The following is a 20,053-nucleotide window of genomic DNA, read 5'->3' as shown; positions in this document are numbered from 1 at the left end:
ATGTGATCAAGAGGGTCACTTAAAAGGTGTGTTCACATGGGTTTTAAAAAAAATGGGGCAGTCCAGCCAAGTGTGGCCGGCCACTAGGCAAAAAAGCTTTGGGCTGTTTATTTAAATTGTGCACCCTTGTTGCTTAGCGTAAAAACATTCAGCCAGCGAAGAGGTTTTGTGTTTAATAAAGGGCAGCCCAGCGACGTGAACAGGCAAATTCAGCCTAGTGTATTTGTTCAGCCCAGCGTCTGTGACATTCAGCCCATCATTCTGTGAAATTCAGCCCAGCGTATCTATGAAGGGATGCGATCCTTGGGAAGGGCTGCGAACCTCTGGGAACTGAAGGGGCAGCATGAAGCAACCGGCAAAGAGGTTTGACGATTCAGCCTACAATCAGACGCTTCATCCCAGCAATGTAGAAAAAATAGCCAACATGCCTCCTGGGAAAGGGTGCGAGCGTGGAAGAAAAGGGGGCAGGCTGCTTGCTGTGTGTCTGTTTGCGTGAAGGGGCACAGACCGGCTATGAAAAGACGCATTGTTTGGGGAGGGGTGCGATCCTTGGAGAGTTGGTGGCCGCCTGCTAGTTCAACACCTTATTACGCGAAGGGGCACAAACGAAGGGGTACATCCCAACGAAAGGGGCACAAACGAAGGGGTACATCCCAACGAAAGGGCACGCTAAGGGGCACCAGCACAACGATCCCAAAATTCATCGCATACGCCACACACACCGCCATATTGCTGTCTCTTATTACGCGAAGGGGCACAAACGAAGGGGTACATCCCAACGAAAGGGCACGCTAAGGGGCACCAGCACAACGATCCCAAAATTCATCGCATACGCCACACACACCGCCATATTGCTGTCTTTTATTTATAAAATTGGAACAAAAAATTTAAGTTACGTCCTACCATCAGGAGAAAAATTGCATTCCATCTTTCTTCTGCTGCCATACAACATGGGGAGAAGGTTAGTGCGTAGCAGCGAGGGTGAGAGGCTCACAACCTTCGGATCCCGGGGAAAAAAATTCTCTAATACCACTGTGGGGATTAGTGGTGCTAATCCTATATCAAGACTTAAAACTTCATGCTTAATATCAAATTGAGACTCAAGAGACTGAATGTGTGTTTGATTGATTGAATGAATGCTTGAAAACTAAGTACAACAGGCTCCTTATATAGGAGACGAAGAGACACAAATGAAAAGACACATCTCATGGTGAAAAGACACGACTTTAGACATAAAGACACATCCTTTCGGCGAAGAGCTGCAACCATTGGACGAAGAGTCGCAACCGTAGAGAGAAGGGGTGTGACCAGTCGTCGAAGGAGTGTGGCTTTTGGCGAAGAGGCACGTCTTTTGAGCGAAGGGTCGTGACCATTCAAGCGTAGGGGTTCTCCTTGGCATGGCACTTTGCGTATCTGCAACTAGGAGTAGATGTAACATTGCAACATAGTCACAATCGTGACATCGAGACAGGCAGATTTAGAGGAGTACTCGTCAAGTCCAAGATTTGTCAGGTGTGCCAGATAGAGCCCGAAACAGAGCTACATTACCTGTGTCACTTACTGCCCAGTATACTATGAGATACGAGGCCACTTTCATTGTCTATTCAGAGAGGGTTTTGGACCACTTTCTAGAGTCATGAGATACCAGGATCAAAAATGCCTCGGATTATACTTACTGGAGATTCGCAGACACAGAGAGGAACTCTTGAAGAGGTCACGATGAGAGAGAACCAGCCACAGCGGCACATTACAGATTTCTTTCAGTCACAGAAAGAGGAGTTCGAGCAACCCCCACAACATAGCAGCACCAGAGGCATACTGCTTGATCGGGCGATAGAGTTGGGGCGGTCCTGTCGCCCACGGATGAGGGGGCCCTCCCGACATCGACGCAGATTGCGATAGAGAATCCATACCATACTGGCGCGACATAGGAGCCTGTGGTGGCTTTGGCTATGCTTTATGGGGTCCAGATTTGGGGGCCATCTGTGGATCAGGATAATTGGAAGTCAATGGAGAGACCTTTGGTATCTATGATTTCCCGAATGATTAGAGCCAAGGCCTCCGTACCACACGCGATTATCCGAGCGGAACTAGCTGCCCCTCCGATAGAAATTGAAGCTCTTACCAGATCAGTGTCCTTTATACATGGTTTATGGGATACAAATAATTGCCGATATACTAGATTGGCCCTCGAATCCTCTCGACAATTAGCAATGAAAGGAGATTCATCATGCTGGTATGCGCAACTGTCCTCGTGGTTTCAGAGAGACAGGTTCAGTATGGAAAGATTACCCCCCTTCCAATACTCTCTTGAGGCTCTATCACTGGCAATCACACGAGCAGAGATTAATAAAATCATCCGCCAGGATCTTATACAGGTGGACACTAAGAGGACATGGGTAGACCCTACACAAGAATTGGGCACGAAGATGGCCGACTACAAAGAAAACTTCTTACAGCTATCTGATGGTTTTGTGATTCGCCCGAGCTACATGGATACCCACCTGTCTCATGGTTTGAGATGTGCTATTGGTCAGATTCGTACATCCTCACACCAGCTGGAAATTGAATTTGGCAGATTTAGGGGAAACCCACCTGAGAACAGAATTTGCAAGTTATGTGGAATGGAGCCGGAGACAGAATTACACTACATATGCCATTGCACCGTATACTCTGAGATACGTGGGCGTTTCCATTGCCTATTTAAAGAAGGCTTTGGACCTCTAGATAGAGTCATGCAATACCAAGATCAAAGGTGCTTAGGCCTGTACCTTTTGGAACCACATCGGCACAGGGATAATCTAATGAGAAGACAAAGAGCACTACAGCCTCAGAGGTAGATCACAGATTTCTTCGGATCGAAAGAAGCAGGAATGGAAGGAGAAGCAAGAGGCCAGCAGCAAGCACAAAGGAGTACCCACATTCATACCAAAGGCACCCTCATTGACACGGCGATTGAGCTTAGGAAATCGAGACGACCACGACCGAGATGCAGAAGCACACTTCATCGGAGGAGACTACAACAAAGGATTAGAAGTATTCTAGCCAGACACCAAGAATGCTCCTAAGCAGTTTATCTAATACTTTGTATTTAGTTTTTCGCATTTATTTTCACATTTTTCAGACATTGTAACAGATTCACCACTTTTGTATCAATTTGGTCTCATAGGTCACTCAGGCCTTTTGAAGACGTTAATATAACATTCATTTCATTTCATTTCTCTCTCTCTCTCTCTCTCTCTCTCTCTCTCTCTCTCTCTCTCTCTCTCTCTCTCTCTCTCTCTAAAAAAATGGGGCTTGACCCTTTGCATTGCATAAAATCGACCATCAGTCCATATACAAGAAATATGGGAAAACCCTGACGGATGTACAATGAGATCATGGGGAGATATCCCATAACAACTTACAAGAAACATCTAGGGATAAAGATACTTTATCAAGGTAGTGAAGTGTAGCTATCTGGCCGGTGATCAAGTCTACACAAATTTGCCCAAAGCTATGTCCACCTCGAGCATTGAAAACCATCAAGTGTTGTTTATCTGACTGATATAAAGCATCCACTGTAAGAACCTCTTGTAGCAGCTCAAAAAATACAAGGGACTGTGAAACCCCTAGGTCATGCCTCCAAATCATCCGCATCCATTCTAACATTTCCTGATGATGAACTCCAAAAAAGGATGCAGATCTGCAACAAAACCAAACTGTAAGAGATTCAGGGGGGACCCACTCGCTGTCCACCTCAAAGGCCAAGGGAAGGTACCAAGATGCACATCTCTCTGACCAAACCAACTTCCCTAAGGTCTCTCAAACAGATCTGCAAACTGCCTAATATCCATAAAGTAATTGGCCTCAACCATTGCTGCTCCTATAAGATATCATAGATAGCCTCCCTCGTCCCGAATAAGTCACCATGTAAAACCTGTACTCTAAATCTGATCATGGGGGCTCTCTTTGGGCCAAGGAAAACGTGACGTGTACCTGATAACTGTAGGAAAATAATGTTGACACATTGTGGCCCACTCCTCAAAGAAACATCTAGAGGTCTCTGTGGACCAACCACAAAGAACTGAGGTGGCAAGATCTCAAAGAGCGTAACATCAGCTTGAGATGCAAAGCCTGCTAAATAGTCAAAATCCTATACAAACTACGAATACTCACTCTCTTGCTCCCCTTGAAGCAAAGCCTACTATGAAAGGCATCTGTGACTGCATCTCCAAGATATCCAAAGCCAATTGAACTGGTCTATCCTAGGGTAGCTCAAGCTGCTCCTGAACTACCATCGATTGCTGATTCTCCTCTCTCTCTCTGTCCAATTGCTCTTGTACCTCCTCTCGATCCTTGTTCGGTAATCTCTCCTCTGGAGGTCTGTCTGTGGGTGCTTTGCCTCTGCCAACCTCTATCTCATTACCCTTCTATAAACAAAGATAGGTTGTGTTTGTCCCTGTCTACCTGCCTGTCTCTGTCTCTGTCTTTGTCTCTGTGTCTAGTGTACACTATGCTGTTGCTTAGCACATTGTTGGCTGCTTACTTTGTGCGGGGTCATGCTGCTATACAGAACTCTGTTGTGGCTATAAGGGTTGTCTCCTCCTCCGACCAGTCTGTCTCTGTTGTCGCCCTGTAGGGCAATCCCTCGCCAAGCGCCCCATCTCATGACATCAAGGCATTGGTTCGGTCTGCCCATAACCACAATCCTCTCCGAGTGCAGCACCCCTTTCTTCAGCTCACAACGGATGGATTTATGATTAGACCTGCCTATATGGCCTCTCATTTATCCCATGAGATACGATGTTCTATTGGTCAAATGCGCACATCATCGCATCAGCTCGAGATTGAGACTGGTAGATTTAGGAGAATATCGGCAGAGGTCAGGATTTGCCACTTGTGTCATATAGAGCCAGAGACAGAGTTACATCACATATGTCATTGTCCAATAACTATGAAATACGAGGCCACTTTCAATGTCTACTCAGAGAGGGCTTTGGACCACCCGCTGGAGTCATGAGATATCACGATCAAAGATGCCTCAAGTTGTTTTTGTTAGAGCTACGAAGACACAAGGAGAGTCTCCTAAGGAGATTAGATAGTGGGAGACATTCATAAAGGAAAATTAGTTATTTCTTTAGAGCAAAGACTCAGACTCAGCAGTCAAATGAGCAAGCTTTGCAATAGACTTCAAAATCCACCTATACCAAAGGCATATTGACTCACAGAGCCATTCATCTTGGGAGAGCTAGACGCCCATGTCTACGAGGGCCACCACAAGCAACGGGGGCTCCATCAAAGGATCACGACTATTCTAGCACGGCATGGGAGACGTCCGATACGGCTATTTACTTGAGCGCACATTGACAATATTCTTAAGCGGCCGATGCAGTACATCCTCGACAGTGCCCGTGTCGGACATCGTCAAACACTGATGTTCATTTTATCTTTTATTCTACTTTATAGAATTTCGTACCAGACATTGTATTCGATCCACCAAGATTGTATCAATTTGGTCTCATCAGAGACAAGGGAAGGAAGGGACTAAGTTGACCTGCCCATAAGCACGTCAACATCAGCAAGCCTCATGTCAACTACAGCATCTTGGATGCCTGCCTCATAGGAAGCAAAGCTGGCAGGTGAAGAAGAAGCCCATGAATCACTACATCTCTGTAAGAGTGTACCACCTTATTCCATGCATCCGCAAGAGTGTGATTGTCATTGCAAAGAAGAGGTTGCACCGCAGATTTCACTTCAGAAGGTACATAATTGCGAGAAGAGAGTTGGGGGCGTATTTTAACGATCTTCTTGGGGGTCACCCAAGGAGATACCCCCAAATCTACATTTCTCCGATTATTCCTAGCAGATACAATCTTTTCTTTGCTTGAAATGTTTGGAGCAGTAGCAGATTTGACCTTGCCTTTATCCAAAAGGGGAGTCATAGGCAAAGTAGAAGCCCCATTAGTGGTGGATCTAGGATTAGAGGCTTCTTTCTCATTAGAAACTGCTAGTTGAGGAACAGTTGAAGGAGGCGGTTACGAAATAGGCTCACGCAATTCCGATTGCATGTGTCCAAATTTCCCACAACGAAAACATGAATTTGCAAATTTCCCCCATTTGAGCTTAAAAGGGCATTTCCCTATGAGGGGGTCCCCCGAGTTGACAGTAATACCTTCAGGGTGGGAGCATCTGCGTCCCAAAGCACACAAAACCGATTTGTATTGGCATCAAGCTTGGGAGGACATATCACTTTCCCAAGGTGAGTTGCAAGCATAGGAAGAAAGTGTCGCCAGGTGCACGGAAAGTCAACTATTTCCACCCATACAAGCCACTTGTGACGGATTACGCTTTGGTAGTTTGGTAAGAGCCCATGGCAATACATGTGTCATTTGAGTACCAAAAAACAATGGGGATAACTCAAGCAACATATTACCGGCGTCAGTGTCTGCCATCAAAACTTCATAGAATCCTCTGGCGTTGAAGTAAACACCTCGAACTACGTGGCGTTTAAGAAGGAAGTCTACCCACTGACCCATGTTTTGTGCAGTAGACATCTTGCCCGGAAAGAACAAAATCACTGCATTAAGAGCATCTTCCACCATTGGGTCCATGAGAGCTTGAACAAAAATGAGCACTTCAGTAGTGGGTTCCTAACCCTCCCAAGCATTCCATGCACCTTCAAAAGCTTCCAATAAACAGGCTCGGGTTTCAATGAAGACTCAACAGACATCTATTTCCTGCGTTTATAGGAGCTTATAATGGATGTGCCGGAATCCATCGACATACACTAAAGGGAACCTAGCGTTTATAGAACTTCCACAATTCTGTACAAAATCCACATTAAGTATTGATGCAAAGCAAGCTCTGCAAACCTCCCACAGTTCTGTACAAAAAACACACTTCTGTACTTTCGACAGCACACCAAAGGCAAAGAACTGTCGTAACCGTACTAACTTGAAGGCTTAAACAACTCGCTGCAAGAAAATTAAACACAGCCTCTGCAAAGAGGAAGAGAATTGTACGGGAGGATGACTGCGTAGACAGCTGAATAGGGCCAAGAGCTACACAAACTGTAGACTGCACAGGAAGCTGACTCACACACACGCACTCGCACGCGCGCGCGCGCGCACACACACACACACACACCCCAAAACAGAATGCCAGCTGTACAGAGGGCTGAGATGAGACTGCGCAGGGGTAAAACTGCTGAGCTGGGGGTCAACTGCCGCAAAGAGTGTGCGCAGAGCGCTCTGGGCCGGTAACTCACGCAGGCCATGCAGGGGCAGTTCCCACCGCAGGTGCTCTCAATATCTCTCACACTCTTACACAGACACACACACACACACACACACACTTCTCTAACACTCTCTCACACACACATAAGAATTCTCAATGCTCAATGTGCTTTATGAAATGAACAAATAATTCCGACCCAAAACAGTGAGGTAATTACAGAAAGGAAGCAGAAATACGTCGAACCTGCTCAACTAGATGCTGTTCCTTTAAAAATGCCTTCCGTTGAAGAGATCTTTCAAGAGCTTGTGCTTCTCTTTTCAAACGTCGAATCTTTTGAAGATTTATGTTTATTGCAGTTAAATGGATGTTCCCATTCTGGAGCCTTGATAGATCAGTTCCTGTTAGTAGTCCTTCCAACTTAAATAAAATTTTCTCTACCATGTGCAAATCCTGTATCAAGCAAATACATTTAAAATACACCACATAGGATATGGGAACAAAACAAAAGTAGATAAATGCATTGTTCTTCAAACAACATAAAAGAAAATAAAGATTTCAATTCTGCTTACATATTAATGAATTACCTCTGCAGACATTAGAGCAGTTTCATGATTCTTTCATGCTGCATGGCATCTTCGGCCCATTTGGTAATGAGTTATGACACACTCATTGTGCATCTTCATTGTGGGCTTCGTCTCACTTTGAGGTTTCCACACAAGTAACATACAGTAATATCTAAAATACTGTGTGCGCACTTGTGTGACACACACATAAATACATAATGCGTTATGTGTTAAACCTCTATGTAGTAAGTCTTTCTCAAGGAAAACACAGGTTGGCAATTTATTGTGTTTTGAAGAGCGATTGCCAATCTCATTATCCTCTAAAATTATGCTTTGCTAGGCTGCAAAAGGTTTTCACTCCTGGCAAAAGAGGAAGGGATCACAAGTTCTCGAACATCTATTGACACTAAAGTTTTTTTGTCTTCACAACCATGGACTTGAAGTTGATATTATCCTCTTTTTCAAGTATAATACTTGTATTTGTGTGTCACAAAACTCCTAATCAAAAGATATATATCAATGATCGTCTTTACGAGCTTTCTTTAACCAGTTGCAGTGAGACATGGTTCATACCTAAAGAAACCAAAATAATATTTGAAAAAAAGCCAAAAAAAAAGGGGCTTGAAAATGTTTGTACTTCATCAAAGGCCTTTAATTGTTCTTGCAACTCTTGTAGATCAATGTCCACCGAGATGTCCCCTGAAGTTTTAAAATCCTTCTGCATCCTTCTCCAATCAAAGGTCTGATAAACAGCCTTTGCTTTCTCTACGAAGCCCTTGTATATCAGTTCTTCTTTCATAAGATTTTTCAGAACCTGCTCTATTTCAGTTGCAGCTCTTGCCACCATAATCCTGTAGTTAATCAAGAACAAACTTTGCAATTCAGACCCACAAACATCCAAAATTTGTGCCAACAGTTGAGTACCTGTTTAAATGCAAAGTTTTGGTAGAAAATAAAACAAGAGCACGATTTTTATACATAAAGAGGCTTTGTTTGCTGCTTACTTATTAGACTCACTCCGTCTGTATTGTCGACTAATTGCAGTAATGCACTGACAAAGAATACTCTGGCTGCCTCCCATTCACAGAGTGGAAAGTAGAAAAACCACCGAGCACCAAAAAGAGACCATATTAATCGTAAACTTTTGAGGTGATAGTACTTCAGAGCGATCAAAGTCACTCACATGTTTGTTAAAAACGTGGTCACTTCACCACTTTGCATTTGTTGATATCTATCATTGTAAAGTATAAAATCATCCACCCAGCAAGTGCAGACATTCAAAACATAAGCTATTGTATCCATTGCTTCACCATTAGTAGGTACTTGCTCTTCTTCACCCTTTGTAATTTTTGACTTCTCAATCAATCGCAAACTATTTTGTTCAAAGAATGATAGCCATTCTAACTCTTCACTAGCCACCTGTCAAGAGAATTCACAAATGTAACAATCCATAAGACATGATTTGTGGACATTTTTTATTTTTGTTTTTAACACCTCGATTGCGTAATATAAATGAACATAATATCAACAGAATCTTTCAACCTCCACAAACAGCTGATATGTTGCCAAAGTTGCCAACTCTGGGCAAAAAGTAACATAACCACCCTCTAAGTATCTGCAAAGGCAAAAACTATTTGAATTCATAAATGCATAAAGGAATTATCCTTTTTATGTTTAACCAGTATGATATATGAGGGTACCTTAATAATCCTATCAGATCGTCATCGATCTGTACTTTCCTAGATGACAAAAATGAGCGCGCTCTCCTTCCCAGAGCAGTAAAGAATGCAAAAACTACCAGACTGCGATCAAGAACCTACAACAGGCATCATAGAGATCAGTCAATGCACATAGAGTTTCTCATATAAACTTCATCAGAAGAGTTTCATTCGTTTAAAACCAATATATATGTTTTTCAAAGAAAAAGAAAAACAATTACTCAAAAATGACTTAGGAAAGAAAGGTGGGCAAAATAGATCAGAGAAGGTTACATGAATAAACTTTTGAAAAGAACTGCATTTTAAAGGCATTCACAACAAGCACAAGATGGTGCAAAGACTTACTTCCTACATTTCAAACTCATACAGCAACACAAGACAAAAAACAATTCTTAAATTATCATATGGAACAAAGAAGATTCTACAATGTACCCATCTAAGATGAACATATACATAACCACATCGAACAAAATTTAAAATTTAACAACATGTGACCTTAACTTCGCTGCTTGTCCAAACAGAAAGGGAAAGATCATCATCTTATCATGCATAGCTTAACGACAGTGACATCCCTACTTACATTATGAATGCCCAAGTAGGAGTAGATTTGTTTAAGTTTAATTCATTATTAGACTTTGCTCTAAAGAACCAACAAACTAAGTTTCTATCACAGGAACTATGATGAACTATTGGGTCCATGCCTCCTTCAAGGCGAATGGGTTTCATTGGGGCGCCTAGAGTATGTATCCACATAGCGTCATTGCCCCAGTCATGAAGTGCTTTAATGTGCCGCAACAATGGTCGGCAAATGAGCAAAGGAAAGCCGCCCTCAACCTGGGGAAGTCGAACCACCAAACTCTCTATTGTGTACAATACATACTCACGCACAAGTTCGGTAGACACTGACTCTAAGTACCAAAGCACTAGACAACACAGATCTAGCACTTGCACAAAGACGACACAATCAGTGCACATTCACATCAAATCAATCACATAAAAATTGATTCCAAAGCTAAGACCATGATTCTTGGCAACGTATTTAGCAATCGCACATAGATCCATCCCGGACCTCGGTGATGTCGAATTAGCTAATTCTTATGTCTATAGATTCTCAAGACCGAAATGCTGCAGTCATTTCGTCTTTCATTCATGCACTCAAACAAATCACATGAGAGAGTACATGTCACAAATTGCTGACGTGTCAAAGCCCTGAAGAAGAGAGCCAACTTGCAGATGCCGGCCGAGGGGCCTAAACCCTAAGAAGAACAAGTAACAGAAGAAGAAGTCCTACCAACTTAAGGGGACCCCGTCCGATGGGGCCCCAAGTGACATAAAGGATTAAAATAAAGCAAGACCCACACACAGAGGAAAAGCTGGCAGATTTCCGACAATTACGTTGGTTGATGACGTGGCAGGTTGTACGGATTTAGGCTGTCACGTGACATCCCCTCGTTTTCAAAGTGAGGTACCGGTACCGAACTGTATGGCGTCGAGGGAGATCGCCAATAGCATCCGCAATCCTGGAAGGGACTCTTCGCCGGCCCACTCTGATGTGTGGGTCGTGCGGTACTTGAACTTCATAAAGGTCTGCAAAGCTTGCTTCTTTGGGCCGCGCCGAAAGTGACACAAAGTCTTCTGAATCTTCTTCAATGCTTCAACTTCGTCGAGAGTCATGCTTTTTTTTCTTAAGAATCTCCATGGCTGAAAATTCCTGAACCCATTTCCAACACAAAACCATGAACATACCTATTCCATGTAAAGTGAGTGGAAAAAATATTGTCTTCCTCAAAGACTGTGCATGCAATAATGTAGATGAACAAAGAGACGGAGTGCTAAACCGTTCACCACACACACGCAAACAATGAGATCGAATCTTTCTCTTACGATCTAGAGCAATCAACCGTGGCAATTCACAACGGAAATGCCTATGCTTGGTGCTCATATTTTCATGTGCTCGTTCGGAAACTGTGTCATGCCAAGGAAGAGAGATGGAATGTGACTTCCTTGAATGCATACTTTTCAGATTTTCATGAACAATCCGCATACATTCGTGCTCATTCATGAGTGAAACGTGCTCAACGTACAATATGTCATGCCTAGGAAAAGGGATCACATAGAGACGCTGACTAAAATACAAGAAACGATCACGAATGAAACACTCGAACAACGCGTGCGTATCAATCATGCGAACACATAATACTTCCTGTAAGGGTTCTTGAGACCTAGGCTCGAGAGCCAAGATCGGTTCTTCCTGAAGGGGTTCTTTCTGAGGGGTGTCTTTGGACCTAGGCTCGAGAGCCAAGATCGGGTCTTTGTGATTGATCGTCTCTGCAATGAGGTTAGCTTCACTAGAGAAAGTATCAACTAACACATCATCCTTCTTGTAAACAATCACATCTTCTTTATGCAACTCATCATGCTTGTGAGAAATCACATCTTGATTATGCAAATAATCATGCTTGTCATTATCATCCAAATCATCATGCGTAGCATCATGCAATTCCTGTGTGTCATGCTTGGGAGAAGAAGAGACTGAAAGAGTCTCCTTTTCCCGAATCCTTTCAATCTTGTCCTGCATATTAGCAATGAGAGAGGGAGAATGTCCTCTCCACGAATGACAATGGGAGAATCACTTTTGGCATTGAGAGTAAAAGTGTTAGCCTCCCAATCAATGAGAGGGTTAACATCACGAAACCATCGAATGCCCAAAATCATATCACATCCTAAGAGAGGAGAGACAACAAATCTTCTAGTGAAGGCAGCTTGTTGAATTGCAAACAACACACCAAGACACTCCTGCGTGATGAGAGCGTCCATACCGGGAACAAAGCCAGAGACCTCGAGAGAGGATCTCTGACTAACTTCTAGGCGGGCTCTAGGGACTGATCACATCATGCATACTACCTGGGTCAAACAATATCACAAAACGTTGCCCCGACACCTAACCATAACATTTAATGAGAGAATCATCAATGGGAGGGTCAAGAGAAACTTGGGGCACACTCGTGTTATCATTAATTGCATTGACAGAAGCAGTGGGTTCTGTGGATTCTTTAGATTCATTCGATTCAAGCTTAGGACATGTTCTTTTTATGTGACCCTTAATGTGACAATGAAAACAACGACCTTCCTTACAATAAGTGCTTTGCTCTTCCGACGTGATGTATCCTCCTACAATTCCTTGTGCCACCTTTTCATCTGGAGTAAGCTTAGGTTTAGCAATTGTGTTAGCCTTACCCTTAGATTCATTGGAAGAATTATTTTCTGAGAGACTATTAGAAGATTGGTTGGAAGAGTTACCATTCTACCATTCTTACCGTTCTTACCGTTCTGAGGGTTTTGAGAAGTCTGCGAGGTACTTGTGGAAGTCTTGTTCTCCTTAGGCTTTCCCTTCTTGTGCTTCATCTCCTGCGCGAGAGCAATCACTACCGCCTTGTTGAGATCGATTGGATCGAGCACCTCGACATCATACTTGATATACTCATCCAATCCATAAAGGAATGCCTCTTTGCGTTCATCATCCGACTTGCGTAATTGGTTACCTAGCTGCAAAACACGATTAGAAAAAGACATAACCGGCATACCATTTTTCTTGAGAGCGTGCCAATCGTCCTTCAATCGTGCAAGGTACTGAGGTGGCATAAACCACGCCTTGAGCTTGTCTTGGAAATCAGCCCAATTGAAGGAAAGGGACGTGAATTCGTCGGCTTCCTCTAGGTGCGCAGCTAACTGTGCCTCTTGCCATGCGTGGTACCAATTAATGGCATCACCGGCAAGGTACATGGCTATCGTCAAAACTTTGCTATTTCATGTCTTCTTAGTTGTCGCAAAATAAGCATTAAATTGATGCAACCAAGAATGAATAACCGTAGCATCCATCTTACCATCATACTTACTAACAGTCAACTTCTCTGTGATCGGATGATTGGAATCCGCATCGTGGCTTGCGCCACTTGAGGAACTCCCACGATCTTTGGCTGGTTCGGACTTCGAGGAAAGTACTTGTCGAACCAACTCTTGAGTGCGTAGTTCTCTTTGAGCCTCACGCTCGACCTCCAAGGCCACTCTTTGAGCTTCACACTCGGCCTTTCTTTCTGCTTTTCTTTCGTTTCGTTCATCACGCTCGCGTTCTAAAGCAATGAGATTCGCTTCTTGTTGTGCTAACGCAATTCGATTCGCTTCTTGTTGTTTGGCCATCATGTTCATGCGAGTCTCTTCTTGTTTGGCCATCATGTCCATCATCTGCTTGAGCATTGCCTCCATAGGGTTTGGTACACTTTGTGGCGTAGATGGCGAAGGGGGAGGGTCAGAAAAATCTCTTGGTGGAGAAAATTCTTCGTCGCCTCTCTCATGCTCATCACCTGTATGCGAAGTATCCATTCCGCTTCGGGTGACGACCATGCACTATGATCTTTGGTTCTTAAGTCCAAGAGCGACTTGGGTTCTTGAGTGTCTTGGGTTCTTGGGCTCTTGAGGGTCTTGAGGTTCTTGAGATTCTTGAGGGTCTTGAGGTCCTTAAGGTTTTCTTTCGATTGCAAACCGTGTTTGAGAAGGATCTTCTCTTCACCCGAGTTCTACTCCTTTCCGTGGGCGCACCCCTTGGCAGCCTTGCGCTCACACCAAGGTTGCTTTTTCCCACCTCACGTCGATTGGCCGGCCACTAAGCGCACGGTCCGCTCTCAATGAGTGAAAAGAGACACAAGGGGAGGCTGGACAAGCCCTTCTTTCCTGGGGTTCCTGTCACTCTTCAAAAACACGATTAGGAATCAACACGCCCAAGCGAACTTGGGTTCGTGCGACCGCAACAAGGAAAAAAAAGAAATTCTTGTGATTCTTGTGGTTCTTTCCTTGAGTGATATAGAACACTGTCAAAGCTCTGATACCAATGTTAGGTGCAGCGGAATGAATGTTTGCGCTTTGCTCAAGATGAGTGCTCCAAACTGTGCTCAAGGGTTCCTTGTGTTCTTATGGAAGGTAGAGCCTTTCGTTCTTAATGAGAGAATGCTATGATCACAATCAAAGTGAATGGACGCTGTGCGTGCAAGTGAATGAGACTGAGAGAAGAGAGATAGGACACCAGAGACTGTGTAAAACCCTCCTCGGAAGGCCCCACTCTCGTCGGTGAGAGTGGTCTACTTATGATTGCACAAACTGGTACAAACGGTATGCATGAGACTGATGCAAGTCTACGCTATGTTGACGACGACGACGGGGATGACAAGGCCGACACTAGGGCTGAAATCTGCAATCTTGTATCTGCTGTCCCAAAACTCTATGGGCTGAAATCTGCTGCAGGTCCAAAAACGCTGATTTTGGGGACTGTTTTCGGTGGGTCTTTGACGCTGAAAATCTGCAGGTTTAGGGCTGAAAACTGAGGTGTCTTTAGGCTGAAAACAGAGGTTCTTACCGGGCTGAATCTACTACACTTTAGGCTGAATCTTGTTGGTCTTTATCTGCTGCTGAAATCTCTGCAGGCTGAGGTCATAATGGCTGAAAACGCTAGGCAGATGAGTTCCCAAAAACGCTAGCTGTAAGGTTCTATGGCGATGGTGTCATGAGGCAAAAACGCTATCTGATGGTGCTCTGCAAAAACGCTAGGCTTGAGAGGATCTTGCGGGAGGATCTGATGCAAAAACACCAAAGGGCTGGACTTGCTAGCGATGGTGCTGATGCAAAAACGCTATGTCTGGACTCTAATCTTGCTTCTGGCGAGGATCTGCTGATGAGAAAAACGCTAGGGCAAGGGTTCTTCTCGCTTGGAGGGAATCCACCAAGGTCTTGTTGAGAAGTTGCCTGCTGAGCTTGGCTCCTGTTGCGTCTTCTGCAAAAACACCAAAGGGCTGGACTTGCTAGCGATGGTGCTGATGCAAAAATGCTATGTCTGGACTCTGATCTTGCTTCTGGCGAGGATCTGCTGATGAGAAAAACGCTAGGGCAAGGGTTCTTCTCGCTTGGAGGGAATCCACCAAGGTCTTGTTGAGAAGTTGCCTGCTGAGCTTGGCTCCTGTTGCGTCTTCTGCCAAATAGTGCTAGCTCTAGTTTGCTTATATACAAACTTAGCGAAATTGCCCTACCTACTTTCTAACGAAAGTCACTTAAATTAATAAGCGAAAAATGTCAAAATTAGGTAAAATAGGCTAAATGCACTGGAAAATTCCCCTGAAGGATTTTGATGGATTCTGATGGGAATGCTTATGATCATGGTGTGTGCAACCAGAGGATATGCATCTACACTAAGTGACTGGGCATGCACGGTCTACGAATAGACTCACAAAAGTGTCAGATCACTTCTAATCTAGACTGACTGGACTAACTGAACCCTGATCATGTTGTAGCTTGTCCACGAACACATAGGGTTGGATGTGTCACGTGACAAGGACAGCCTAGGAAGTGTTCTACCACCCTTGTGAATCTGTATGCAGGACTTGCATACCCAGACACTTTAGTGTAGTTGCATACCCTCTGATTGCACATGAGCTCAGCCAGTGTCTGCTAGGTGTAGGCACTAAGGAGTGTTCACATAGTCTAGCATCACTAACCCTGCATGTGAAGCACCTGAGTTTATTAACTTATTTATGAGTGACATTTAGCCAGCGTTATGGAAGTCATGGGTTTTTTTTTGGCATTGCCCGACCCAGCTTTATTTCCATATATAAGCTTCTCAAGCATAAGTCCGGTACCGGCAGTACAAGTACCAACGGCACCATGCCTTGGCGTTTTTCCTAGGGTACCATCAGCATTGCGTTTTTCAACCATCAGCCCTCATCGCTAGCAAACCAAGCATCGGCCCTAGTGTCTTCAACCCACAGTAGCAGATCAACATAGCAGATCCAGGCCAGTCCTAGCTTTTTGAGATTTCAGCCCAAGCATCAGATTATCACCAGCGTTTCGAGTTTTCAGCCATCCTCGACATCAGCCATCCCATAGCCTCATCGTCACTTGCACATCCCATCAATTCCCTCATCACTAGCAGACCAAGCATCAGCCCTAGTGTCTTCAACCCACAGTAACAGATCGACATAGCAGATCTAGGTCAGCCTAGCGTTTTCAGATTTCAGCCCAAGCATCAGATTATCACCAGCATTTTCAGTTTTCAGACCATCCTTGACATCCGCCATCCCATAGCCTCATCGTCAGTTGCACATCGCATCAGTTCCCCTAGCATTTTTGCATTCAAGCCTCGCAAATCAAAGAACTTTCAGCAAGATCCCATCAACATTTCAGCAACTAGGACCATTGTATCAGCATTTGTGCAATCTAAAGAAAATACCTCTCTAGCGATAGAGAGGGGGGGCCTTGGAGGGCAGTTTGGGACCCCATCCGGTGTTAGTCTTCTCTCTCTATCACTCTCAGAAACTTCACTCACAATATCATTCTCTCTTCTCTCTCTAGTCTGCACATCTCTCACATGAAGTAAAAGGAACTCTCATGCACTAAAAGGAACCTTGAGTACGTACTGAGCACTCAACCTGAGCATTCACCATAAATCACTTATGTTGCACATTACAAATGCTATCTTGTCTGTGAAACCTCTCTCAACATCCGAGATACACCTAGGATGCTGGCCTCTTATTTTTTTTTAAAAGAAGCAAAGAAGTTGCATCTGTCCGTATACTTCAGCCCATCCGTATTGCATGCCATGTCATTGCTACAGTCGTCCGTTCAGGCAACCACGCCAGCACTTTGTGAGAGCAACAGTCAGCTCATAGAATTTTTTGAAAGGACTGCTATTGCACCCAATCGCACAGCTCAGAGGGGTCAAACTAGAGCAGCCAGAGGCTCTCCGGTCCCTCAGGAATCCACAAGTGCCAGGATACCATGCCCCAAGGATACATAAGAGGGGGATCATAGAGGTCAGGGTGCGCCATCAGCAGGCCAGACAAGAGAGAGCGCATCAAGCACGCTCGAATCCCAGCCCTACCCTCCTTACCCACTTATGCATGAACTCTTACACCGCCACTTTGACTCTGGATAGAGATACATGCATATCATGGTTTTTATGAGCCCAAAAAACAAGGGCTATCTATCATCATGTAAGAGTCATCAACGAGGACTTCCAGCCAGCCCAGGTGGACCCAAGATGTTACTACACATCATCATGGCAGCTTCCAAGAAGAATCCAACTATAAGCAGCTTTCAGATTGGCATCTACAACTCTGCCACTTTTACAGATTTCCAGCTTATTCTCTATAGTCTATCAGATACATGCTTCACGTCACGATACAGAATGCAAAAATTCAAACTTAAGTATGTTAACTTGTGCTTATTCAAAAAGGTCCAAGGAACATCAAATACCAAGGGTCACATCAAAATTCAAACTTGAGTAAGTTAACTGTGCTTATTCGAAAAGGTCCAAGGAATATCAAATACCAAGGTCACGCATAGCATCTTACCTCAGATTGCGAAGAGGCTGCCAATTTTGAGCGGACCCCCTCCCTTGTCAAGGAGCTTTTCAACAATTTTCGGATTAATCCGACCCAAAAAAGGCTCTCTTTGTTGTCACTCTTGGAATCAACGTTGTGCAAAGAAGCACGCAAACCAAAGTGTTTCAAAAACTCATTTTTCAAGCCAATGCTTGAAGTGAATTCATACACATACTCAATTGATGAGAACTCCACAAGCCCGTCCATCAGATAACCAGTCTCCTCCACCAAATTGCATGAGAAGGCCAGACAAGAAAGCTTCCCAGTCCCAAGCTTCATAATTGATGCAAAAGTGCTCAACGATAGCATAAACAAACCAAACCCAACATTTTTGTTTGTTGACAATTGGGAAGCCTCACATGAATCTCTGTTCAAGAATCAGCAAATTAGAACCTCGAGAAAACTTTGTGACAGCTTGTTCATAAAAAGAAAATAGTCAATCCATGTGGATGTGGAACAAGAGACTTCATACACTGTATCCATAGCAGCAAAACGAGAACCTTCTTTCAAATTGCTCAAAAGATTATTAACAGCAACAGGGTGTTGTTGATTCCAAAGCCATGCTTCCGCAGCTGGATCCCTTGCACGTAAATGCTGTCGTATAGATTCTTCTAGTGGGTTTTGTAGCCGCAACATACTGTAAAAACTCAATGTGTGATTACATAGAAAACAGCATTGTCTTTACATTTTGCATGTTGTTGCGACATCAGGACAAACAATGGTTTGAAATGTCCAATCCTACCATTTTTGTATCATTGAACTCACAGAAGAGTTTCTGCTCTCTTGCCTTCGAGCAATATCCAGCAATGCTTCAATAAGAGCATGCACAGCAGCCTGCAGAAAAGGTTTAAAAACCCTTGTGCAATAGCCTCTTAAAGAGCAAGAATAAGCAAAAAAGGATTGGATTCGGACCTGATAAGCTATTGATTTGATCCAAGCGCTGTGATCGACACCTATCCATGCTTTTGCAAACCAGGGTCCTTTGGTGAGCGACTGTTCCTCTTCTATTGCGACATGGAACATCCGAGCTGTTTCGTGCAAGGCTTGCAACATGTCCATATCCATGGAAGTACAATCCAAAGATGCATCTAGCATTCTTCTTGTATGATCCAGCTCTGTGTTGGGTTGCATTGTACTTGGGTCATAGCATTGAAGTCCGTTTTCAGATGAAGCTGATGATGATGATGCTGCAGCTTTCAACCGTCTGAGTTGCTTCTTTGAAGGCCATACTCTGTGAGAGAATGCGTTCTGTTGGTGCTTTCTGAGGACCCTTTTGACGTGAAGGCCAGAAAAGTAGCATAGAAACCACGGAGAATCTGCTGCATCTTTTCTGCAGGCATGTCCAGAGAAGGTGCCACCATGCAAAGCCATCGGAGAAGAGGAATAATGATTCTGCTAAATCTCACCGCCAAGCGGAATGCTATTCTGTACGAGGAAGATGGTGAGACTGCTGCACATACGTATACACACACACACAATTATTACACACCAGGAAGAGAATGAATTCGTTTTAGCTGCATCAAAATCCATTAATACAAACATGCCATGCTTATGTAATTCTCTCCATCGTAATCCTTTCGATAGGATCAAGGGTCCATTTCTACTATTAATTTCCCAATTTGCATCGCTGGCACACCCACCCTATCTATATTTGATATACAAGTGCATACACATATACATGTGGCACATGGGTGTACACAATATAGTGCACACACACATGTATGATTGTGTGTACACATAATAGTTCAAACCGACTTACCGTCCGGTCTATTCGACTTTACCACCTTCGTGTACACAATATAGGCACACACACATGTATGTGTGTACACACAATCGTCCAAACCGACTTATCGTCCAATATATTCCACTTTGCCACCTTCGTGATGGTTTATGGATAGATAGACAACATACACATATGCGTATGGCACATGGGTGTACACAATATAGTGCCCACACACAAGTATGAGTGTGTACACACAATAGCTCAAACCGACTTACCATCCAGTCTATTCCACTTTGCCACCTTCGTGATGGTTTGTGGATAGATAGGGATAAACAGCACATTTGCATGAAGCTATACATGCAACACATCCCAAAACAACTCCTAACACTTCTCTACTTCCCTAGTTTT

The 20,053-nt window shown here is 43.9% G+C and overlaps 1 protein-coding gene across 2 annotated transcripts in view; it reads right to left on the bottom strand.

The window, feature by feature from the left end:
- LOC147441499 (uncharacterized) overlaps positions 1 to 19,572 on the bottom strand; it is a 48,893-nt gene extending 29,321 nt beyond the window's left edge. The window contains exons 1-11 of one of the 2 annotated variants that reach the window (XM_086483130.1): positions 19,467 to 19,572; positions 18,835 to 19,372; positions 18,665 to 18,756; positions 18,395 to 18,559; positions 17,893 to 18,289; positions 9,482 to 9,597; positions 9,324 to 9,396; positions 8,965 to 9,200; positions 8,786 to 8,851; positions 8,419 to 8,632; positions 7,462 to 7,668 (exon numbers count right to left, since the gene is read on the bottom strand). In XM_086483130.1, coding sequence (XP_086339256.1) covers positions 7,462 to 7,668; positions 8,419 to 8,632; positions 8,786 to 8,851; positions 8,965 to 9,200; positions 9,324 to 9,396; positions 9,482 to 9,597; positions 17,893 to 18,289; positions 18,395 to 18,559; positions 18,665 to 18,756; positions 18,835 to 19,293 — 2,025 coding nt within the window. In that variant the 5' untranslated portion in view covers positions 19,294 to 19,372; positions 19,467 to 19,572. The remainder of the gene's footprint in view (positions 1 to 7,461; positions 7,669 to 8,418; positions 8,633 to 8,785; positions 8,852 to 8,964; positions 9,201 to 9,323; positions 9,397 to 9,481; positions 9,598 to 17,892; positions 18,290 to 18,394; positions 18,560 to 18,664; positions 18,757 to 18,834; positions 19,373 to 19,466) is intronic. The other variant, XM_086483131.1, reaches the window with a different exon arrangement.
- Between the last annotated feature and the right edge of the window lie 481 nt (positions 19,573 to 20,053).

Source organism: Adiantum capillus-veneris, chromosome 15 (assembly GCF_014529385.1).
Source record: "Adiantum capillus-veneris isolate H3 chromosome 15, ASM1452938v2, whole genome shotgun sequence".
Classification (NCBI taxonomy): Eukaryota; Viridiplantae; Streptophyta; class Polypodiopsida; order Polypodiales; family Pteridaceae; genus Adiantum; species Adiantum capillus-veneris.
Note: the sequence above shows the minus strand (reverse complement) of the source record. Positions and strands in the feature narration are given on the sequence as shown.